The sequence below is a fragment of the Telmatherina bonti genome, assembly GCF_933228915.1.
Source record: "Telmatherina bonti genome assembly, chromosome: 11".
Taxonomy (NCBI): Eukaryota; Metazoa; Chordata; class Actinopteri; order Atheriniformes; family Telmatherinidae; genus Telmatherina; species Telmatherina bonti.
In genome coordinates this window covers 15,954,342-15,978,563 of record NC_136629.1, presented here as the reverse complement: position 1 = coordinate 15,978,563, position 24,222 = coordinate 15,954,342, and the positions used below count along the sequence as shown (strand labels likewise).

General features: G+C 42.6%; 2 protein-coding genes across 2 annotated transcripts in view; one reads left to right on the top strand and one right to left on the bottom strand.

Annotated features, from left to right (window-relative positions):
* Positions 1 to 1,901: 1,901 nt before the first annotated feature.
* On the top strand, positions 1,902 to 4,392 carry epcam (epithelial cell adhesion molecule). The gene is made up of 9 exons (XM_079248352.1): positions 1,902 to 2,040; positions 2,607 to 2,720; positions 2,813 to 3,074; positions 3,214 to 3,285; positions 3,389 to 3,452; positions 3,583 to 3,681; positions 3,764 to 3,961; positions 4,049 to 4,090; positions 4,181 to 4,392. Exons 1-9 carry the CDS (start codon positions 1,977 to 1,979, stop codon positions 4,193 to 4,195), a joined length of 930 nt encoding a protein of 309 aa, XP_079104478.1. The 5' UTR covers positions 1,902 to 1,976; the 3' UTR covers positions 4,196 to 4,392.
* A 1,263-nt stretch (positions 4,393 to 5,655) lies between these two features.
* Positions 5,656 to 24,222, bottom strand: part of plekhh2 (pleckstrin homology domain containing, family H (with MyTH4 domain) member 2) — a gene marked incomplete at its 5' end in the record, with an annotated part of 47,036 nt that continues 28,469 nt past the window's right edge. The window contains 19 exons of the mRNA XM_079249336.1: positions 5,656 to 6,557; positions 6,744 to 6,875; positions 7,258 to 7,344; positions 9,320 to 9,449; positions 9,608 to 9,744; positions 9,854 to 9,995; positions 10,998 to 11,095; positions 11,184 to 11,339; positions 13,127 to 13,304; positions 15,369 to 15,466; positions 16,477 to 16,656; positions 16,749 to 16,861; positions 18,603 to 18,711; positions 20,852 to 21,031; positions 21,173 to 21,253; positions 21,335 to 21,493; positions 21,566 to 21,652; positions 22,226 to 22,339; positions 23,443 to 23,579. Coding sequence (XP_079105462.1) covers positions 6,372 to 6,557; positions 6,744 to 6,875; positions 7,258 to 7,344; positions 9,320 to 9,449; positions 9,608 to 9,744; positions 9,854 to 9,995; positions 10,998 to 11,095; positions 11,184 to 11,339; positions 13,127 to 13,304; positions 15,369 to 15,466; positions 16,477 to 16,656; positions 16,749 to 16,861; positions 18,603 to 18,711; positions 20,852 to 21,031; positions 21,173 to 21,253; positions 21,335 to 21,493; positions 21,566 to 21,652; positions 22,226 to 22,339; positions 23,443 to 23,579 — 2,504 coding nt within the window. The 3' untranslated portion in view covers positions 5,656 to 6,371. The remainder of the gene's footprint in view (positions 6,558 to 6,743; positions 6,876 to 7,257; positions 7,345 to 9,319; positions 9,450 to 9,607; positions 9,745 to 9,853; positions 9,996 to 10,997; positions 11,096 to 11,183; positions 11,340 to 13,126; positions 13,305 to 15,368; positions 15,467 to 16,476; positions 16,657 to 16,748; positions 16,862 to 18,602; positions 18,712 to 20,851; positions 21,032 to 21,172; positions 21,254 to 21,334; positions 21,494 to 21,565; positions 21,653 to 22,225; positions 22,340 to 23,442; positions 23,580 to 24,222) is intronic.

The window sequence follows — 24,222 nt, the reverse complement described above, 5'->3', positions numbered from 1 at the left end:
CTTCTGATTTCATAAAGCACTAAATAACAATAAATTACATAATTTTTCACAATTTTTTCTTTTACTCTGTGGATAAAAGGGAAATTGGGTGGGTTTAGTTTTAAAGTAGACACAGGACTTCCACTGACTTATTCCCTTGTGGACTTGTTGCTCTTATGTTTAGAAATCTAGAAAATGATCCTATCATTGTTTAATTATTCATTTTTCTCCTGTTGTTTTCATAAATCCCTTTGCTAATAATTCTGCATTTAGGTTACTTTATGAAAATGCAATAAAACAAAAACACACACACAAAAGAGAGAGAGCAATGATCCGATCGAAACATATAATCTTACGTAACATCAATGTCAGGAAATGCAGACAGGGTCAGAAATTAAATACAGGAGCACAGATTCCTATTTCCCTCTGTTGATTTGGCATCAAAATTCATAACTGCTATGCTGTATACAGTTGTTGCTAAAATGCTGTCAAAAGAGAGGTAATTCAACTTTCTTACAGGTAGAGGAAGGTAAACTATTCAATCGATGCAGAATGACTTCACATCCATATATACATACAAATCTGCTAGGACTTTGAATTTATAGAGGCAAAATAAATTATTTACAATTAGGTCCAAGCATTTAAAAATAACAGTGGTTCACTTGTTAGTGTTAGCATAGCATTGATATTATAAACCATGGGGCTCCAGCTCTGGTCGTCATGAGCTACCATCCTGCAGGTTTTAATGTTTCGCCAATGTGACACACTCATTTGAATCAAGAGTGTTATTATCGTGGAAACACTAAAAGCAGCAGGATTGTAGCTCGCAAGGATTGGAGTTGGAGACCCCTTTTATAAACTAAATAATTAAAACAGTTATTAAAAAAATACAACAAGGCAACAACTATTTAAAGATTGTTTGGATCCTAAATGATTGAACCAACGTAAAACAAAATCATTTTCACAATTGTTTCTGGGCTTTTGAAGGCTTTCATCTAACTGCAGTATAGTATGAATTCTGCAGCAGAGGATAAGTTGTGATGTCAATTGCACCAGCGCCAGCTAAATCCTTCAGATTGTGTGAAAAGTCAGACTTATTTCAACTCTATGGGTCATTTCCGAAATTTAAATGTTGTTGTTTTTTGCCTTATCCTATTGCTTTATGAGCATGCTTTATGTCATCCATTGAACTGTATTTTGATGCAGAGCAAAACACTGCGTGTCCACCCCTCCCCCATCTGATTTCCACATGTCTTTCAGGTGAGTGAAACCTATCAATGACTGAGGGAAACGTTAAAAGGTTTTGGACATCGGAAAGAGCTCAAAGCTGCTATTTCAGGGTTTCCACCCCCCTAAGAATCCCTGCATTTCCCAAAATGATTCTTACCAAAATAAACAATAATAGTTAATTGGCCACCCTGAGTCTTCTCTTGGCCACCCCATTCTCAATGTCCTGTTTACGCCACTGCTTAGCTACAAATATACACCAGACTTATTTCTATTTCAACTGTATTTACAAATAATTAAAACAGAAACCAAGAGAATGGTGAAAACTAATACCTCTACACTGAAACAGAGATAGCTGAAGGGCAAAGCAAATATGGTCACACCGGAAAAAAAAGTACGTTTCACCTCCACCGTGAATGCAAATGAGAGTGACGTCATGATACACTTGTGCTATAAGTTTCCTTGAAAACCATCGATTCATCCAGTTGGACAACAACCACCAGAAGGATTACAATTCACTGACGAGTTCACAAGGCGATACAACTTTTAGTCTGAGCGCGTGCACTTTTCTTTCCTCTTATCGTTGTGCGCGCGCCGAGTTTCTCTCTAAACAGGTTTGACCAGGACACACCTGCGACAGGAGGAGATAAAGGAAGTATTGTTGGACGGTATTCCTCACTCAGTCTTTGACCTCAGTCTGTGGAGGACGTACAGAAAAAAGGACTAAAGAAGCTCGTTATTTGGAAGTTTATTTTTCTTTTCAGTTCATCATGAAGGTTTTTATTCTTCTTGTTGTCGTCGCCGCCGCCTTTGTGGGATCTGCTCTAAGTTGTAGTAAGTTTCTTTTAACCTTTAAACGCTTTGTAAGGCAGAAAATGTCACGCCACCCTCACTGTTAAAAAAAACAAAAACAAAACCTTTTTATCAAGACATTAACTTATGTGTCTTCATTTAGATGCCTGTAGTTGAATTAAATTGCTGAACAAGTGGAAATATTTTCTGTAGTGTTTAGTTTTCCCCACCTCACTTTTTTTTTGTATTTTTTTTTTTTATTTTATTTTTTATTTTTTATAATCTAAAATTCAAACAAAGTATCTTAAAGGCGACATTGAGACTGATAGAGTTGGGATTAAGGTGGTTGTGAATATTAAAGGTTGCCAGGTTTGTTGCTGGGTGGGGGTTGGGAGGGCATTGTGTGTTTGGAGAAACCAACGCCCAGGTGAGAGGTAAACCTGCCCATTCTCTCCAAATGGTGTTGACTATTGCAAGCAACCCAAGTCTGGTTTTTGTCAGGTTAAGGCGTACTGAAGGCCATGTTTGACTCTGCCTTTAATACCACAGTTCTGTTGATTTACACATAATATGGCATCTAAGACAAACCCTTGTGTCTCTTTGCTTAGCTCCCTGTGCCCACATGAAGTGGGCTACCTGTGATGGACCTCAATGTACATGTACCCTTGCGGTTAATGATGGCCAAAATGGACGAAGGACTCAGAACGTTGACTGCACCAAATGTAAGTTCAAGATGTTTCGTTGTGATCAAATGGGATCTGTTTTCTGTGTGAATTTGTCTACTTATGGTTTGTTTATTTAATATCATCCCCAGTGATCCCCAAGTGCTTCTTGATGCAGGCTGAGATGTACAGAGCCAGGAACAACATGACCACCCGCAGCATCGATGGCAAGCCACACGAGACCGCCTTTCTGGACAACGACGGCATCTATGACCCTATCTGTGAAAGCGACGGCAAATTTAAGGCCAAGCAGTGCAACTATACCGATGAGTGTTGGTGTGTCAACAGCGCTGGCGTACGCCGTACCGACAAGGGAGACGCTAGCCTGAAGTGTGATGAGCTGGTTGAGACATAGTAAGTCACTTGACTGATGGTGAGGACTGCTGTTGGTCTTAGTGGTGTGTGTGTGTGTGTGTGTGTGTGTGTGTGTGTGTGTGTGTGTGTGTGTGTGTGTGTGTGTGTGTGTGAGTAAATGACTTCTGTTTCTCTGCAGCTGGGTCAGTATAAGACTGACACATGAAAAAATGAGCGGCAACAATCCATTGGATGCAGACAAGTTAAAATCGTAAGTGCCTTTTTTTTTTTTTTTTTTTTTTTTTTTTTTTGTTTCCCCATTTAACACGTTTGTGATCAAACTCGCAGTTTCTAACTTCTCTTCATTACCATAGTGACTTAAGTGACGCCATTAAGACCCGTTATGGCTTCGACAGCAGCCTGGTGGAGTCTGTTCAGGTGAGGTCATACGACTTGGGTGGGGTTAGGTTTTAAAATGTTCACATAAAACACAGATGCTCACAGAATCACTTTACCATCTGAGTATTTAATTTTAAAAAAAAAAAAAAAAAAAAAAAATGTTTTGCAGTATGACCCTGACGCCCGCTTGATTGTAATGGATGTGAAGAAGGAGATGGGTGACCGCACAACTAATCTGGCCCACATGGCCTACTACTTGGAGAAAGACGTAAGTTGGAGATGTTTCTTTAAAGAAATGGAGACTTGATGCCGACGTCCCGTCCTCACCTCCTCTCCTCTCCTCCCCGTAGGTGAACGTACTCCCCCTGTTCAACGCCCAGGACAAGTTTGAGCCGGTTGTGGGCGGCACGAAGCTGAAGCTGGAGAAGGCTGTGGTGTACTATGTTGACGAGAAGCCGCCCACTTTCACCATGAAGCACCTGTCGGGTGGGATTGTGGCCGTCATTGTGGTGGTGGTGGCGGCTGTGGTCATCGGCCTGTTGACCCTGGTGAGCGCTTCTGTTTCAGGTTTACATGTCGTGAAAGGTTGAATACAAATGAGTTTTGAGGCTAATTATTTCCTGTCTTGTTTGCAGTTCTTTGTGAACAAAAAGCGCCAGAGTTACAAAAAGGCCCAGGTAAGATGAACTTAGAATTAATTGTCTGATTTTTGCTCGTCTTAATGCTTATGTGGTTTAATTTTTTTTTTCTTTTTTCTTAAAATCCAGCAAAATGACTCATAAAGCTGCAAGTCTGAGGAGCAACTTGTTCAACCTTTTTGTCACCAGGAGGATTGTGCCTTTTTCTTTTTTTTTTTCTTTGGTCTTTTATGAGGAATGACTGTTTTAGATAAATTGGGTCTTTTTTGACATTTGTTGGTGCTGCAGAGTCCAACATATTTTATTTATGTTGTGTAAAAGTCTTGACGCATCTGAATCGATACACCATACAGAACTTCTCTCTACATTGTGTACAATTCATTTTAACAGATCTTGTAGCTTAAATTGTACAGTTTCTTAATGTGTTTGGATTGTTTTTAATAAAACTGTTTATAAAGAATTTTCCAGTGTTTTTATTGTGGAAAAGTAGTGCAGAGGACAAGGGTCAGACAGGAAGCACGTCAGGTGACTGTATCTTGATAGATTTCTCAGAAACTTGACTGTTTTTTTGTTTTGTTTTTTTGTTTTTACATGGGCATGGCTAGCATGACTTTTGGACACGTCTTAAATTGTCCTTTTTAATCCTTTTACGGCTTCTACAGTTTAACCTTCATTTACACAGGTGTAAAATGGCTCTTTGCATGTTTATGACTCTTCCAGGCTGAACACACCTTGTTTCTGTGACACGGGGCGAGTTGTCTGTTTTAGTATAACTCAGAAGCCGGTTGGCGTTGTGTAAAACCTGTCAGTCTGGGTTTTGTTAGGTTAAAAACAAACGTAAGCTGAATGTATAGAACGGCTACAGAAAGTCTTGAGGATTAAACTGGTCTAAATCATCATCGCAGGTTTAAGTCAAAGTCCAGAGCTGGTTTAAGCTGTTGCTCTGAAGGGACAATGTGCTGAAAGTGGAGGCTAGAAGGAAGTTAAAACCAGATGGTTTCCAGTTGCAACATGACTGCTCTGAGGGAACGTTTGGATCGCTCCTGCTTTAAATCGTGACTGCTTTACTTCATATTCCTGCTGGTGCTTCAAAGCCCTTCTGCTTCACCCAGTTTGTTGACCTTTCCAGCCCCTCCCCTTCCTCTCCATAGCAACATGGAACAAAAGGTAGTCAGGTGTCATGTGTCTTTCCCAGGCTCCTCCCCCTCTCAGGAATGAGGGCGCGTCGGCTGCAGGTATCAGCACGTCGAAGAATGAAAGGCGTGAAACGGTTTCAGCTGGTAAACGACTGCTTTCTGTAGAAATGTAGGTTCTCAGGGTCAGTTCACACGCTCACAGACACCATTTGTCCTTGTAGCAGTTTATTCAAGCACATTTACTGAAGGAAGATTTAAATATGTACTTTAGAGGAAAATGAAAGAAGTTTGAAGTACCTCTAAACAAACAAAAACTTTGTTCATAGTTTTCTATATAATGTAAAGATCCAGGTTTAATTTCAGATTTCTCTCTTCCACATTTTCATCGTCCAGTTCTGTTAATTTGTCTCTCAAATCGTCTCATCAGGACAACATTCAGGGACTTTTCTGAAAAACATAGTTTCCCCTCAAACTCGACCACCATCCCGGTCTGTTTACTTACATTTCGTGTCTTATGACTGCAAAAAGAGGACAAGTTGCATAATCTCCTTGCAACGCGGCCCAACGGTGTGTTTGAGTTAAAGCCACGCTGCACTTTTTAAATGTTTATACAGTAAACGATTTCATATTACATACCAGAAGTATGCAAAAAGCCGTTCTGCCACCTACGGAGACACCTCGCTCATTCCGCTCTTTCCAGCAGAAAGGCTTCAACATATTTTTATGTGATTACAGTTTTACCAGTCTGGCTGTTCAGTAACTGGGAGCGCACTGGTTTCCTGTAGTGAACTTTACACATCTAACACCAGGTCTTCTCCATCATAACCAACATTTCCTCTGATCTTTTCATCAGTCTTGTGGATCAAACAGGACTAACAGTAGGAAGGTAGAGTTTCACTTCCTCTTAGTAAAACACACCAATCACAGCCTTGCTCTGCGGCGTCTGACTGAATTATTTCATGTCACTTTCAAAGAGAAAAGGCGGCTTTATGTGAGGAAACAGAGACTCATACGATCAGAAAACCTTCTTAGTCTCAGCAGAGACAAAAGTTATGTTACTTCTGGATCCCGCTGTAAGCAGGCATGAAGCTAACCGCTCCACATCCAGCCACAAATGTCGACAGCTGCTGGAACAACAAAAGAAGTTGACTGTGAAAAGGATGAAGGTGTGTGTTTCTGTGCCGTCACAGCAGCGTGGGGGCTTTGCTGGGGCGTCCCAGCGCCGGCGGGGATTTGCTCCGCAGCTCTTTGCTCTTCAGACTGACGGGCTGGGCCACCATCAGAGCCGGCGCGGAGAGATGGTGGGCGGCGGCCTTCAGCTGATGGCCGCTGTTAATGTAGCTGGAGATGAGGAAGGTGATTTCCCGTATCTGCGCGCGAAACAGAACAGGTTTGTGACTTTCTGACGGGTGAAACAGCGTCTGCCTGACTCTCAGTTCTGCTTCCACCTCTATCAGAATTGAACAAATCATATTTAGTGGCACAGAGGCCCAGACTTCAGGTCATATAGTGTGACGATGAGCTAAATACGAGGTGACAACGCAGCCTTCTCTCACCTTGGAGGCGTCCATAGCAAACAGATGTTTCTCTGTAGGTCTGTCTTTGCTCTGACCCACCACCAGCATGAAGTCCTGCTTGTAGCCTCCAAATGTCACCAGGTTCTTGTACGGATGGGACACCAGCAGTTTCTGACACACAGTTATCCAGTATTAACAGATCAGTTCCATCATGTCAACAGGTGATAAACACTGCAAAAACTCAGCCTTAAAAAAACAAGAAAAAAATATACAAAAAGGAGGTAAATGTTCCTTAAAATGAGATAAATTATCTGCCAACAGAACAAGAAAATTTGGCTTGTCAAGACGTCCCAAAACAAGTAAAACTACTCTTAAAACAAGAGGAATTCTCTGGCAGAAAAACTAAGAATTATCTCACCTTTAAAAAATAAGCATATGTACTCAATTTAAGATTTTTAATCTTACTTAGATTTCAGCTTTTGCAGTGAAGCGTGGGGCATTAAAAATGTACGAGGAGCCACGTCTGCATGTGTGTTTTAGCTGAGCTGCTTACGATCAAGTTGTGCTCCAAAACGCTGAGACCATCTTCGTGCACGGCCAGCCACACGCGTACGCCCGGCTCTGCAGAGGGCATGGTAGCCTGACAGACAGAAAGATAAAATCACTTCTCTCCTCATGGCTGCAGATTGTTGTGTCTTTTTATTTCTGCTGAGGTTTTGGACGTGAAAAGTATCCAAGTGGTTTCTGTTGGTTCTCCTGGATCTTTGACATCCATTATATTTACAGATGATGTCAAAGCTCCGGTTGTTTACATGTGGGAGCTGAGTGAGCTCTCAAAAGCCCGACTAATTCCTGAGATAAAGCCTTAAACCCAGATATGTGGCAGAGGAGACGCTGAGGAAATCTTAACTGTTAGTCTGGATTGTTACTAGAGATGGAGAGATGACAGGAAATAAAAAAAAAAGACAAGAAAAGTCTGCAGCAGGACTTTAATGATCAGCAGTCCAGTGTTTCTGGTAGATTCCCATCAGGATTTCCACTAATCAATCAGTTTTCAGGGTAAATAAACCAGACTGTTTGTGACACTAAATTCCAGATAACATTTTTTTCCTCAGTGTTTAATTTTCTCCGAACAACTTTGGGATGATCTTGAGATTCGTGCGGTCAGCCTGGTTCTTTACTCCGTTCATCTACTGCTTCCTATTTTCCTTCATCTTCCCTCCTCCTTTAGCGGCGCTGCGTTCAGGCTGTTTGTGTGTTTTTATCATATTTAGTCTTATAGTTACGAGAAGTTAGGCCAGAAGGCGCTCGTATGCAGATTTACTGAAACCTTGTTATATGACTTCCTGTTATATGTTTGCACAGAAACAGATGCATCTCAGCACCACACACCATCCATCCTACATCTTAGTATCATTTCCATGCACACACACACACACACACACACACACACACATAGTTTAGAGGAACAAAGGTCAACACCCATATGACTCTCATACGCCGACGCTGTCTGGCCGTTGTGGTCTTGGGCTGCTTGACTCTGATGTGCCATGTTGCACGAGAGGCTTCCTCGTCTCTGAGTCTTTGTTAAACTTCTCCCTGTCACAGGCAGCAGCTCGTAAACAACACCGGGCACACCAACGCCAGCACGCCGTCGATGGATGAATGAACAGCGTTCATGGGAAACGTGAAGACGGCGTGTTTCTGTCATCACCTGCCAAACCGGTCCGGAAGTTTTCATGACTTCATGATGATGTTGTGGAAATTATAAACAGTAATCCTGCGTGTTCGCAAGAAAAAGTGTGTTTCAGCTCATATCTGCTGTCTGATCAGCCCGGCGGTGTGTGTGTGTGGGTGTGGGGGATTGGGGGGGTGTAAGCTCTACCGACTTCCTCATATACCACTGCTGCAGCTACATCAGATTCCTGTTATGTTCTGAAACATATCAGATGTTTTCTATCTGGTCGTGAGCCACAGCGAGCATGTTTTCGCTGCGGTTACCCACAATGCCCCCCCCTGCTTTGCCGCCTGCTTCCTTTACACTGCACAGACAGCCGATCGAATCAAGTCTTGCCAAAATCATTTTGATCTTGCTTTGAGAGTGAATGTGTTGGTTTGTTTGTCTTGTGTAGATGCAGACTGAGCATTCTGGGTAAAAACCAGTGAAACAACAAATGGTTTCTAACTGGAGGTTTTACTGAGGAGTGTTTCTTTAATCCGGAGGTTCAACTCCGACTTTCTCTCATTGGTCGAGAGTGATGAGATATTCGGGAATATGTATAAACCCGTTCTTTTCTTCCTTTTTATTTCAATGTTTTTATTTATTTATGTTTTCAGTGACGGGATGAGTAAAATCTGCAGCTGATGGTGAGGCTGACAGATGAGGATTGTTGCTTCTCCATCGCTGTGTTTCTGCACGTCTATACAGAAACACGCGGAGCTTCAGTAATTCCCTGAGGAATTTCCCGTTCAGCTCCTCGGGGCAAAGTTCAGAACATTTCTGTTCAGATGTTGGGCTTTATTTGCTCCCATTCTGTTGCTTTTCCCTTTTAAAACAGACGCAACATGTATGACGGAACGACACGATGAATGAACATCGTGACCCCGCCTCTCACCTCTGCTTCAAACAGCTTGGCGCCAAAGAAAGGCCACTTCCTGGCCACGGTCAGGTAGATCCTGATGCACTCAGGTGAACTTCGACCCCTGAGCGAAGCCCAGCGAGCCGACAGACGCTGCAGCAGTTGTCTGAGGTGGATGGGGGGGGGGGGGGGGGGGGGGGGGGGGGGGGACAAAACATTTACCACAACAACACACTGACTTTTTGCAAAATAAAATATCTGAAATTTCAGCAACTAAACTTGTAGTTTTGCACATGAAGGGAGGAAATGAAGGGAATGTTGCACCTTAGCTGCTCCTCAGACGCGGTTCTGCGGTAATGCTTCGGGTAGAACCGCTCTAACACCTGCTTTAGGGTTTGGTTCCACTTCGTCTGCGCTGATCCAGGAGCAGAGATGGTTCGGTCGAAATCTCCGAACTCCACCTGAACAGACGCGTGCAGTTAAAACAGAGCGGTGCAGGAGGCGTCGGGTTTAAAGCAACAGCAGAACAAATAAACACGTTTCCTCATCAACATTGAAGCACACTCTGACCTGAGCGAGCAGGGCGGCCATTTCCACAGCCAGCTCCTTGTTGACAGGAAAGTGTCCGACTACGATGGCCTCGTTGGTCTGATACGCCAGCAGCAGCCTCTCCCTCTCCGACTCCCCCCTCATCTGGAGAGAGAAGTATAACCTGGGAAGGAAAAGTAAAGTCACAAGTTAGCAGAAACGTAGATCTTACAAGAAGTTTAGTCCACATGTTACTCCTCCGATGATTCATCTATTTATTCCTGCTGCTGCTCACACTACCCACAATGCAGCTGGAACATTTGCTCATGTTTCACTGAGTCGAGCCGTTAACCTCGGCTAGATACTGCAGGTAAACTCTCCGCTTTTAACTTAGACTTTTTTTTCTCTCTCCTACCAGTCCTACCCGACTCGGCTTGTCAGAAAGAGCAGCAAGTTTAGCTCAAACACTTGTAATCTACAAAACCTTAACATGAAAGTAAATAAGTGAGAAAACCTCAGTATCCTGCTTTACACAGACTGTAACGCTCCAAACCTCTTTAGATGTAAACAGAAATAAGTCCCAAACAGAAACTAACATCTTCTCCAGTTTAAACACATAAACAGACAAACAAAAATGTTGAAAATAATCCGATTTGCAGCCTTGATCTCCGAAACCTTCAAATAGACATTAATGTGTGAAATGAGCTAAAAATGCTCCTTGGTTCTGAATCTCGCGTCTTCTCAGCCTGAGATCTTCAGACTCTTTTCAAAATCAGGTACAACACGTCTTTCTAAAGTTGCTTTGTTGAGTTTTATTTGTTTTACGTCTCCTGCACTGTTTTGTGTTTTATTGTGAAGCACTTTGGGTTTTTTTTTTTATCTTGAAATAAATAAACCTTTATTTACTTCATTCAGTTTACTTACTGTTCACAGCAGAAAATGTCAAAGAAAATCAAGAGTCCTACACATTTCCAGCTATTAACAATAAATGAATACAGAAATAAACAATTCCTAGCATTTTATATTAAATAAGTGTCATAAACATGCCAAATAAATAAATAAACAAATATAAATAAATAAAACCAAAACTTTTCCTGTTTAAATGGAAACAAACAAATATCCCAAACGTTTCCATGTTAAAGAGAAGACAGATATTTAACGATGCATCCATCCTGGGAGCCTCTACCTGTTCTTGTAGGTGAGGCGCAGCGTTCTGGTGTTTTCAGGCTTGCCAGAGTGCTGCTCCTTCGACGCCTGCTCCCATTTGGAGATAATGTCACAGATCTGCAGACGGTGTGAGACAGCTTAGCCGAGGGAGATGCAGCATTTCCAGTCTCCAACAAAGTCATAGAAACAGGAACAAAAGATGCACCTTGATGCTTCCTTGCAGACAGTGCTCCAGCTGGCGTCCTGTGGGGTCGTCAGAGTACAGACTGAAACCAGAGAGGCCCGTTTTTCTCATGCCGGTGTCCTGGTTGAGGCGGCACTGGAACTCGTCCACCGTTGTCGAGGCGTCGAAACTCACCACCTGCAGAGAGGTGGGGGGGGGGGGGGGGGGGGGGGGGGGGTGCACATCGGACAAACCAAGTAAGTACATGAAAAGTAAACCAAGTTTTTTTTCTGTCTTCTGTTTTTAACACCCCAGCAGTGTTTTTATCACACACACACACACACACACACACACACACACACACACACACACACACACACACACACAACAATCAGCCAACAGAGCTGCTGACCCTCGTTACCGCCCAAACATCTTCTACCTGCTTTCACCTAATTTAACTTGTTTTTTTGTCAATGAGACAAACACCAACTACAAATGTTAATACTCCCCCAACACACACACACACACACACACACACACAGAGCATAAAGCCTGCTTAGACTAAAGAACACAACAGAGCCTCCAAACCCTCCAGTCTGATGAGCTCTGATGGGATCTGTGGAAGCATGAGACCTTAAATTAAAACCCACCAGGCCTGAAGGACATATCACACACACTACTACACACTCAGATGGTCTTCACCCTGACTGGGCTCTTATGGTGGTTCGACTTCATATTTAGGAGATGAAAACTGTTCCACCTGCTACGTCTCAAACAACCATTTCCATGTCCAGATCTGCAAACCTTGCCCTCGCCATCCACCTGCTCCAGCTCTTCTGAGGGGACATCAGCTTGTTCCCAAGTCCAGATACCAACTCTCCAGTTAGCTCCGAGGTTGACCTTGAGGCTGCTGCCTGGTGGGAGATGTTCTAGACATCTCCTCTGTGACGCTCCTCTTGACGCTGAGGAGCACCGACTCTGTTCTGAGCTCCTCATTCTGTCCCGAAGGTTCAACCTTTGTAGGAAACACCTCATCTGCTTGTGTTCTTGCTTATTTCTCACACCTTACACCAGGTGGCTCCAACTCCAGTCCCCGAGAGCTACCATCCTGCTGGTTCTGGTGTTTCCCTGCTACAACACACCTGATCCAAATGAAATGTTTTCCACCAACATGTTGTCATCGTCTGCACCTGCCTGTTAATGAGCCGTTGATGTGTGTCGGGTGTGTTGCAGCGGGGAAACACTAAAGCCTGCAGGATGGCAGCTCTCGCCGACTGGAGTTGGAGACCGTCGCTGTCAGCTAGAATACAGAACAACAGCTTCACCTTCAGACTCAGATCTTTTTTCTTCATGACAGACTAGTTCAGCATCCGGATCACCGATTCACCTCAAATCTGCTGCTTTCTACCCCAGTTCCAAACCAGAGCCTGAAGTCCAGGATGTCCTCCTTCAAGGCAAAGACTTTTACTCACTAACCGTTTCTAACTAGCTGGGCACCGTCGTGGTGCTGGTTCCTGATCCTAATTTAGAAGCGGCCTGCATGGAGACCAAAGAAACGTCGGTCTGGACCCTGAAAAGTCAGTCTGAAACATACTGGTTCCCAGTCGTTCAGTATAAGACTTCTGCTGGTTTTCCTGATTATTTAAGGTACAGACTTCTTATCTCATCCTTTCTAAGGCAGACGGGAGGAAGGCGGGGGGGGGGGGGGGGGGGGGGGGGGGGGGGGGGGGGGGTTGAACCAGCAGGTGGTGGATGGAGCAGTGAAGCCAAGAATGAGTGAGCACATAAACGCAGCACGTAACCGGCTGGCGGTCAGCTGGGATTCGATGGTACGACGGCTGATCTGACCAGAAAGATGAAAACGTTTGGCATGTGGCTTCCTGAAACACACTCAGATCTAATCTGTTTGTGGCAAGAAATTAATTTGAGTTTATCACAAATATTGACGCTATATGAAAGAGTATTTTCTGTAGAGTCAGGATTACCTGGTATGTGTTGTTGAGGAAGTGAACGGGGACGCTGAAGGGCAGCGAGTGGTGGTAGGGGTTCCTCAGGAGGATAGAGAGAATCTCCATACGGGACGGACGGGCCTGCCTCTCACCCTTCTGCTGGGTCCGCTCTAAAGAGCGCTGGCAGTAGATGGCATATTTCCCCACCTCAGTCCTTGGGGGGGGGGGGGGGGGGGGACACAGGGATGTGAAAAGGTCACATTTATTCCTGGATCCTCCTTCAGTCAGAACTTCAACAGTGATTAGTTAACCTGAATGTTTTCTAGGGAACAGCTAATCTACAACATACTTCTGCCATTAATTCTGAATAATTTGGTGCAGATGTTTACAGGAGGAAAAGCATCTGGATCATTTTTTTTCTTTTTTTTTCTTTTTCTTAATTTTTTATTCATTTATTTTTTACATTTTTTTATTTTTACTTTCTTGATCATTTCAACATTTAGATTCTTTTCTTTTTCAGTCACTGTGTCGTGGAGCTGCTGCTGTTTGGGATCGTTGTCCTGCAGGATGAAAGAAGCTTCGGCTGTCAGACAACCAGCCACACACTGAACAATACGTCGGTAAACAGATGATTTTGTGGTTGACTCAGCAACTGAAAGGTGGCCCTAATCATCATCCCTCCACCACCGTGCCTGTCTACAAGGTGGCCAAACATTTCCACTTTGGTTTTATTTGTTGACCAGGCATCGTTCCAGACCTCTTTGGATTTGTCCAGATGAAACGTTGCAGACTTGGAGAAGGTACTTTCTGCAACACTTCCAAACAAGCCACACTTTTTCAGTCATTTTCTAACTGGATTAAAATGAGCATTAAAATGTATATTGCTGTCTTGCTAGCATTTCACGGTCTGGTGGCTCTCTGTAATGTTGTCCATCTGTAAATAATCTTTCTCACTGAAGAATGATGAACTCTATAAATAGTGTAGAAAAGGCCTTAAGACCCTTCTCAGATTAATGAGCAGCAACGAGTGTCCTCTGGATCACTGCTGATGTCTTTCCTCCTTAGCACCTTTATTTAACCAGATTAAATCCCACTGAGACAGAGATTGTCTTGTGAATGGGTGACCTGGCCAAGAGGACAGCAGCACATGTCATAAAAAAGAAAACACAACTGTAAAATACATTTAGTTATCAAGATATTCCCATTTAATAACGATTAGTTAACTGAGTGTGTTTGATTGTTGGCATCTTGATTTCTATAAAAAGATTAAAAGCTTGTTTCCTTCTTCAGATGCTGATGCTGCTTTTTTTCATTAAAACAAAACGGTGCATTTAATATTCCATGTGATTTCTGTGATGTGTATGTTGATTCGTGTATGTAAAGTGCCCTGTGACAACATTGTTGTGAAGTGGCGCTACACAAATAAAGCTGAATTTAGTTTATTTTACATTATACTGATCTGTTTTTAAGTCCTGGTAAATACTGTGTGACTTTTCCAATGTGTCCTGATACGTGAAACATAAGAACTGTAAAGGAATGTACTTTGTTTGTCACGTGATTGCATGTTCAGACTGCAACCAGTGTGCCCAGTATGTGTGACTGGCTTCATGCTCTGAAGCTGCCTTGCCGGTTGCACAAAGCAGACAGAGAAATGAAAATGCAGGACTCTGCATAACTTAAAACACCCAAAAGAACAATCATCTGAGACACACATGACACATAAGGTGCATAATTTAGATACAAAGTAGTGTTTTAGAGAAGTTTCTTAACCCTCAACTGAAAGTATGTATGTAAGGTATAAAGTAGGGTCTGGTCTTCCTATTCTGCCTACAGAACTAAACCAGATGCCAGCAAATGACTACAATAAGAATCTGGTCGATGTGAAACTTGTAAACATTCATCCACGAATCAGAAAGTCTAAAAATCGATAAAACAGGAAAAAGAAAGGTTGATGTTTGAAAAGCTCAGATATAAGCTGACATTTGTGTCTGTGCTGGCTGAAAGTTTCCTCTGAGGAGAACCGTAATATCAGCCGATCCCATCAGTACAAGCCTGCAGGGAGGAGCTGCCATGCAGAAGTTAGTTAAATTATATTCAAATATGTGTGAAAGTTTGCATTTTAGTTGATAGCTCAGATGTGATGACACGGCTTGTAGTTTTCACTAAGATAAATGACAATACTCTCCCCCATAACGGATCTTTTTCATTGTTAATCATGTTTCCAACATCCATTTGGCTTTTTATTTTCCTGCGTTTGTCCTCCGTGGCGTCCTCTCACCTGGAGTCTCCGTGTCTTTTCAGGTGAACCTGCAGCAGCCAGAGGAACGGATGCTGAGGCAGAAACAGTCCCACACACAAGGCTAGAAACTGCCAGCCCTGGAATATAAGATACAGAAACTTCTTTACACAATGTCGTGTGAATGCGTCAGGAAAACAGCAGGCTGTGTAACCGACAGGCCTTTGTCACACTGTTTTTTACCCTGTTACTCAACAACAAAGTTCATTCATGGACAACAAAGGCGGATTTAGTGATGACTCGCTCTGTTTTTTATGTTATGTTGCAAGTTAAGATACACTTTTCTGTTAAAACAGGAAGTGCTCTCAACAGGTGGTGTTTTTCTCCCGTCTGCCCTCTGCTGGTGATCAGCATGTGGAAAATCCCCACATGTTCAGAATGGGAGGATTCGATGCAGTCTGGAGGTTTTACCTTAACTAGGCTATTTATTATGAACTGGCTCAAACTGATGCGTCTGTAAAGTCCCTGAGATGACGTTGTTGTGAAGTTGGGCTGTAAATGAAGCTGAATTTAACTAAAAGTTTCTGGTTTTTGAAAAAAACAGCTGCTGATTTTAATGTTCGAGCAGAGAAAACGTCTCTGCATGCTTAATCCACTATTTAAGGACACAATGAACTCCACAGTAAAGTTTTACACTTAAAGGTGTAGTATGTAAGATTTTCAATATTTAAAAAAAAAAAAAATTAACTAAAAAATAACTACAATCATAATTAGATAGTTTTTTAAAAAAATATGTAGGTTCCAGTCGGTCCATAATTGATGTGTTATTAAATTACAAGTTTAATTAATGACAAAGATTCTTCTTAAATGTTTGACTACCAGTAAAAAAATGTGCTTTTTGTCATTTGTCATTAATTAAACTTGTAATTTAATAACACATCAAATATGGACAGACTGGAACCTACATGTTCAAAAAACTTTCTAATTATGATCGTTATTATTTTATTAGTTAATTTATTCAGTAAATATTGAAAATCTTACATACTCCACCTTTAAAGCTCTGAAACATAAAGACTGAAATGCTCCATCCTAGTTCAGGTAAATGTGATAACGTAACCTACTGCTGCCTCCGTGTGGCGACATTACAAACCTGCAGGGGTCCGGCGTGGCCTTGCGGCTGCCTTCTGCGAGTCTGCTTGATGAGCTGGCAGAAAAACTCATTCTGAAGTTCAGGGTGGGTCAGACACACCTGCAAGGCACTTTGGGCCAGAGAGACATGGTAGTCGATAGCCGGCGCATCGATGGCCACGTTAATAAAAAGCTGACAGGTCTGACAGCAGATGACGGGTGAAGTCGAAACAGAAAGGCAGGAGATTAGTCCACAGGCAACAGGAATATTCGCCCACATTTAAGTTTCTGTACCTTGAAGAGTTTAACAGCCTCCGTCTGCAGGGCCTGGGAGGGCAGAGTGGTGAGAGGAGACGACAGAGCCTCTTTACTGAAGCACAACATGGGATGTCTCCAAATCTGAGAGTCTGAAAGGCAAACGCACCGTTAAGAAGCGCTGACTGCCTGAAAACAAGACCTAAGCTCCTGATTCTAAACTTCCTTCTTTAATGTGATGGAAATCTTTTTTATAAACAAAGTTTATTCTGAAATATGTGTTTTACATTTTGCTACATGATGGGATTTTAACAGTATGAACTACCTGCATCTTTCAGCTCTAACCTTTATTTTTTAAGTAAAATTAGAAGAAACTATTTGTCTTTAACAATAAAGTAACTCCAGATGAAACACAACACATATTACACTGATATTATCTCTATTATTATCTAGATTCAGGAACTAAAGCAAAATGCAGAAGCTGTTAAACTAATTAATTAATCTTCACTGTTTCCATCAGAGCGAAACTTAGAAGAACTTGCTTCGCCATCTAACAGGGTAGTTTTTACTCACTAGATCCGGATTATTGGATGTAAATCTGACTGAATCTTCTCTACCTCGGCTAGTTTACGTATGCAGGCTTTATGATCATGCATATTTTATTCTATTGCAGTCCCATTTTTAATCCTTTAAAAATAAAATGCGCCCAAAATGTAAAGAAAAAAGTCAAGACAAAATGTCTTTTTCTCCCTGTGGACATTACTTTGGTCTGCTCAGAGAAACTGCCAAAAACCCAACAGCTACACTTCAGACTGCAGCTGTCATGTTAAATATTAAAGTTCATGAAAGTAAAACCAGAAGAAGACAGAACAAGTGTGGCTTGTTTGGTCGGGCTGCAGAAGAAACATTATTCTCTAGATCAGGGATCATCCATCCTGCTCCTCGAGGGCCGGTGTCCTGCTGGTTTTCCAAGTGTCCCTGCTGGACCACACCTGACTTAGACTCAAGACAAGCTCTGAACAGGTCAATACACATTGATCTGAATCAGAAGAGTTGCAGCAGGGACACTTGGAAAACCTGCAGGACACCGGTCCTCGAGGACCAGGGTTGAGAATCTCTGCTCTACACAAAGCAAGTAGCAGCACAGCTTGAACCACATCAAAGCTAAAAACCAGGACAGCTTTTCACAAACTCAGAAACATCAACAGAATGAAAGTTTTGTCTCCCAGTCAGACCAGGACAAACTCATCCATGCGGGTGTCAGTAGACTGGATGACTGTAACCGGGTTCCCAAATGGAGCATGAAACAGCTGGAAGCTCATCCAGATGCTGCAGCTGGAGTTTAAACCAGATCTGAACACATCACAGCACTTTTAATATCTGTACCTTTTAAATCCTTAATGACAGCTAACAAATCTCAGGAGGGTAAAAATAAAGACATTTAAATGATCCAAAGTCCAGACCTCAACTTGTTTAAAAAGCTGTGGCGTTAAGACAGCAGCACATAAATCTGATCTGACCCAGCGCTGTACAGAAGACTGGACCTGCATTGCTCCTCAGTGATGTGAGAGACAGAACAAGTCATACAGAAAGTGATTAGTTAAAGTTACTGCTGTTAAAGGTGGATCCAGAACCTCCGTTATGGGGTCTTAGTGTGACATGTCATGTGTTAGCTGTGTTAACTAAGCTTAATACTTTGTAAGGACCAGTGCCTTCTGTTAGAAATGACATCTTCTTACATAAAACCTTTGAATAGAAAGAAACTGAATGAAATAAGACACATTAATACCAAAATAATCAGTGTAAAAGTCAAATATTCAACTTAAAATAATAAAAAAAATCATCTAGAAATAGAAATCACAGCTTTATCATAACTCGGTGCAAAGTTCTCACTTGGATCCCCGTCCAGCTGGAAGAGTTTTCCCACCAGTTGTTCAAACTCGGTGCCAACTTTACCCACTGTGGTGCCAGCTGCCACAGACAGATGGTACAGCCATGAATCCTGCAGAGGGACAGACATCATCATCAGCCATCAGTCGAGTGACCAACAGCAAACAAGACGTCACATATTTCTGCCTAAACGTCACAGGATCTTCATCACTTCTCTTCGGTAAATCTAGAGATCTGTTAGAAAAACGTCCCTGTAAAAAATCTTCAGAGGGGGGTAAGCAGAAGTCTTCATGTTGTAGACTGGTAGATAATAACCAGGTTGTAAGTAGAGCTTCAAAATGCAAACGCAAAAATAAAAAGAACAAGAAACAAAAAATTAAAAAATGGTTAACTTACTGAAAAGTGCTTTTTAACTCAGACAGCTGATCAGAAGCCCAGAAAACACCGCAAACACATCTAAAAGTATAAAATAAAGACTAAATCCTGCTGCATACTCCAGGAGAAGCAAGTTTTTTCTTGTTCTCGAGGCACCGAGAAGTTCTCGCTTCTCATGGAGGATGTAACAAACTGAAGTAGAGAGAAACTTCTCCATTCATGCTGATAGCTCCAGAAATGTGCTTAAGCATGTTTGATATAAGTAGGTGGTGAAGATGGCATCACGACGGGCATCCATGCTCTGAAACTGACATCTGGTTTTGTCAACTTCTCTTGTTTTCCATCTCCAAATGTTCCCCAAGGTATTTAATCTGGGGAACATGGAGGATGGTCCACATGAAGAACATAAAAGATCTTATAGTTCCATATATTCCAAATAGAGCACTTCACTCTCAGGCTGCAGGTTTACTGGTGGTTCCCAGAGTCTCAAACAGTACTATGGGAGGAAGGGCCTTTAGCTATCAGGCTCCTCTCTGATGGAACCAGCTCCCACCGTGGGTTCGGGAGGCAGACTCCCTCCACACCTTTAAGATCGAGCTGAAAACCTTCCTTTTCCATGATTCTTATAGTTAGGATATGAGCATCTCCTGAGTTGGAGTCTGCATGTACGGGACCCAACTGTCCAGGTTATGCTCATTGTTCTTATAGTTATGGGTAGTCTAGCTAACCTTTACTTATGTAGCAATGGGGATGTTACCTGATGCACTGAGAAGTACCTCACTCTATTTCTCTAATGTATTAATGTATACATATATGCCAATATTGCCGTCTCTTAACTTTTTTTCACAGGTCTTCCTGAATAAGTGCAGTTGTACATGTTGTTCCGTCTTTCCTGTCCTCTCCATCCCAACCAGTCCAGGCAGATGGCTGCCCTCCCTGAGCCGGGTTCTGCCGGAGGTTTTCTTCCTGTTAAAGGGGAGTTTTTTCCTTCCCACTGTCGCCGCGTGCATGCTCAGGATGGGGGATTGGATCGAAGTCATGACTCGATGCAATCAGTTGGTTTCTATTATAGGATATGTATGAATTGCCTTGAAATGATGTGTGTGTTGATTCATGTATGTAAAGTGTCCTGTGACAACATTGTTGTGAAGTGGCGCTATACAAATAAAGTTGAATTGAATTGAATGAAGAACATGAGAGGCGTGGTTAGATGCTCTGTACAACCCGAAGCTCCGTAGTTCTAATGAAGGAAAAAGCACCCTGCACCATGATGGAGCCTCCTCTGTGCCATGTAGAAAACTCTCCTTGTTATGTTGGAAACCATCAGAAGCATTATTTTCTCATCAGGAAATATGACCTTTGAAGATGTTTTTGGTCCTAAACGTCTCCATCGGTGAGCTTTAACTTGGGTTGGTGATCAGCCTTCATCATCACAGATAACCTGTTGGATCCTCTGACTTCAGTACAGGGGAATTTTTTTGCCGCTCAACATTTTTGCCACGTTCAGTGACAACAAGTCCTGGATGCCTTTTCCCATCAGGAGGGTATGACGGTGTGAATGGTTGAAAAATGATCTCTGATTTTTTGTGCAGACTTAGTTTTTTTTTCAACTTTTGATCAGCGAAGGAGCAACCAAACAGAGTTTCCATGTACTGTAGTTTTCAACAAATTGCCCGTTCTCAGTTTGTTGTTTTCCTGCTCCTGACTCTTGTTTTAGGATTTTACTTACTTAGAATTAAGTTTTCTTTCTGGTTTAGCTTGTAAGAAATACAAGAGAAACACAAAACAGGTCATTACTTGTCGTCCACTGGAAGTACAAAACTAGAAAAACAAAATAAACAAAAACAAAGGTAATGAAGTTTCAGAGAGGCACCGACCTTTTCATGGCGGGATTCAATCAGCAAATAGGTCGGGCCTTGTTCCTGAGGGTGGATGGCGATAGTGAAGGGTGCTACCTGTAAGCTCCGCCCACACGCCTTCAGGTCGTCATCTGAATCCCTCGACCTGTCCACCTCCTCCACACGGGCCTCCCAAAGCTTGATCTGACCAAGTGGGAACTGGAAACAGTGGCAGACGGGCTGCTCAGGCTCGAAAGCAAACAGCTCATTGAAAAAACATTTCTTTGGTACGAGCCTCAAAAAATTCCAGAAAGAAGAAAATTCCAGATTTATGTGGTTTTACTGATCGCTGAAACGCACCTTGTCCTCTTGGCTCCGGAAGTAGTACAACGTTTTGCCAATCAGAGCACACCAAACCCGCTTCGAGTAGCCGTGTTTCACCTGCAGCAGAAAAACTACGCCTTTAAAAGCTGCTGGAAAAAACCACCGAGGTGTTTTGGAAATGAAGCGAACAGTGCAAACCTTGATGAGCAGCCCCTTCATGCCAGGGCGGATGTCCGGCTGAGTGAAGAGAGGACTGGCGGCTTTCACCCTCAGCACGCTCTGCAGCACCCGCAGCCACTCCTCCAGCAGGTTGGGAGAGTCGGCCTTCAGGTAGTAGACGTGCTTACCCGTCACTATCTACACACAAACGGTGAAGCAAAGTGAACGTCTTTCTGCCTCCTCAGAGGAAAATAACTGACTTCAACTTACCTGAAGAACTTGTTTTCCATCTGCACGGGCGATGCTGCTGGTGGCGTTCACTTCGATCTGGCCCTGAGGCTTCCTGATCACATCACTCTGAGAGAAAATAACTTCATTTTAGAGCAGCTGTCACTGAAAATCCCACATCCTAAAAGCAACATTTTAATCCTGAGTGTTTGTACAACTGCAGGAGAAATTATGATGGATTTTGTTTGTATTAGATATTAGACATATATGCATTGCTGTGATCCTGCTGTGTTTTGTATCTATGCACAAAGCTTTCTTTAACTCATATATGACCTTTCACTGAAATGTGCTGATGGTGTCTGAGACAGGGAGCGTTTCGTGCAGCACATCTGTTTTTGTCAACTGCTTGTTGACCAGTTGTTTAAAGGTTAAAGGTAATATAGTGAGTGATTGATGCTTAATGAGCTCAGTTTAGCTCTGAATGAGAGAATGAAAGTTTTCTGTGATCTGCCCAGCAACTAAGAGGAGTTAAGCATGGTTTATAATCGGGTGTTACTTCAGCATCTGCAGAGAGGGTTTTCTCTCCAAGCTCCAGCGTGTGCTTGTATTAGTTTATAATAAAATGATCATTGTAAGAAGACAGTTGACTCTTAGATGTATTACAACTTCTCAAGGTCAGAGTATTTCCACCACACAACGCACAGGTGACTTGTAGTAGAGCAGCTCGCCATCTTTGAGGACGAACCAGCGTCTCCGCCAGGTTTTCTTCCAGGTTTTGACCATTTTCAGCAGGTAGCCTGATTTTTCCATTGGTTCCTATAAAACACGGCAAAATGTGGAAGAAAAGGTCAACACACAGTTCGGACATGTTGAATAAACACACTGCACAGTAGGAACAGTCAGATGTGTAAAACAAAACAACAAAAAACAGACATAACCAACACCGCTTTTTCTTTTTTTATTTTGTTTTTCATTTAATTAATTTATTTAATAAATATCAATTTTATGCATTTCATTTGTTAAACACCAAACATAAACATAAAAAAGCCATGAGGGGGGCTAATTTAGTCAAAGGAGGTGAAAGCCTGCCTGAAAGGGTTAATAAACTCTTTAAAAGGGAGGTCATTAAGGAGCAAAGACAGATAGAGGATCTCCAGTTTGTCAAGAAATATGTGCTGAACACACCAACATTTTCAGTGTTTTTTTTTAAACAACAAATATTGGATTGTATGAAATATTTCTCCGTCTGCAGAGTAAAATATGGTCAAATCAAATCAAACTGCCTTTAAGACCGCATTGGTTCTGAAGATGTCTTGCAACTTTTTAAAGCACATAGAAGAAGAACTTTCTGCACGCGGTACAATGCATGCTTGCATAAGAAGACGGTTCTGGTGCTGGACTGGTCTGCAGTACTGGACTGGTCTGCAGTGCTGGACTGGTCTGCAGTGCTGGACTGGTCTGCAGTACTGGACTGGTCTGCAGTGCTGGACTGGTCTGCAGTGCTGGACTGGTCTGCAGTACTGGACTGGTCTGCAGTACTAGACTGGTCTGCAGTCCTGACGGAGAGAGTTTGGGGAGTTCTATGATGATAAATGCAGTAACTTCACCTCAACGCCTCTGCACACTTACACATGTTGGAAGGAAGAATGGGGAATGACTTAAAATACCTTTGGAAGGAATTGCAGACTTAAAATACAAAAAAAGGTGAATTTTAACCAATAAAATTGAACAGATGAGACATAAGTATTCTGGATTCACCGTGGTGCTGTGTGACTGCATAAAGCCTGTAATGAGGCTGATTTTTCTGCTGTTTGTTTAAAAAAAAAAAAAAAAAACTATTTAACAGTTTGGTTTATGGACATGAGGAGAGAAGAAACCAGCAGTGTGATGACTAAGAAATGAAATAATGAGCGACTCACACTCTTGCCGTTGTCGCTGGCTGAACAGCAGGTCTTGGGCAGCTTCTGTTCAGGTTCCGAGCACTCTGTGTCGGTGGAGTAGGCATCAGGAGGGATCGCATAGTCGCTCTCCGAAGTCATGGAAGCCACTGACACAGCTGGAGGACATGCAGAGCGCGTCGACGTGTGGGAGAGGAACAAACTATGTTAGAAAATGCACTTCTTGCCAAAAATACAGTCACCGCCTGGATGGAAACAGTCGGACAGGTAAGAGCCTCCAATTGGATCATTTCTGCTGATGATTATGTTTCAGCTGCAACAAGTTATTTAACCCCAACTGATGCTGTGGTCTTCTGTTTCAGAAGGGTCAGATTACCGGCATCAAGCAGAGAAAACAAGTAAGGAGAAACTACTGAAAGTGGGTCACGACCTGTCATTCTGGACCGTTACTGATCTGTTTGCTATTAAAAAACTGGAAAGTGAGGAACTATTTTCTTCCCGGAAGAAGGTAATGCGGACTGACGAGTCCAGATCTCCCCTGTTTCAGAGGGTTGGAAGCATGAGGGTAAGAAGAGAGGAGGTGATGCAGCCAGCATGCCTACTGTACAATTCTGTTGGGGGGGGTCTATGATGTGAGGTTACCAGGATTCATGGCGCTCAGATTGTGAAGGAGTGATTCAGAAACCATGAGACATTATTTCCACACATGGACTGGTCACCACAGCGTCCAGAACCTGAACCCCATGGAGAATCCGTCCAACACTTCCATCATCACAACAAGATGCTAGATCCAAGATCTCT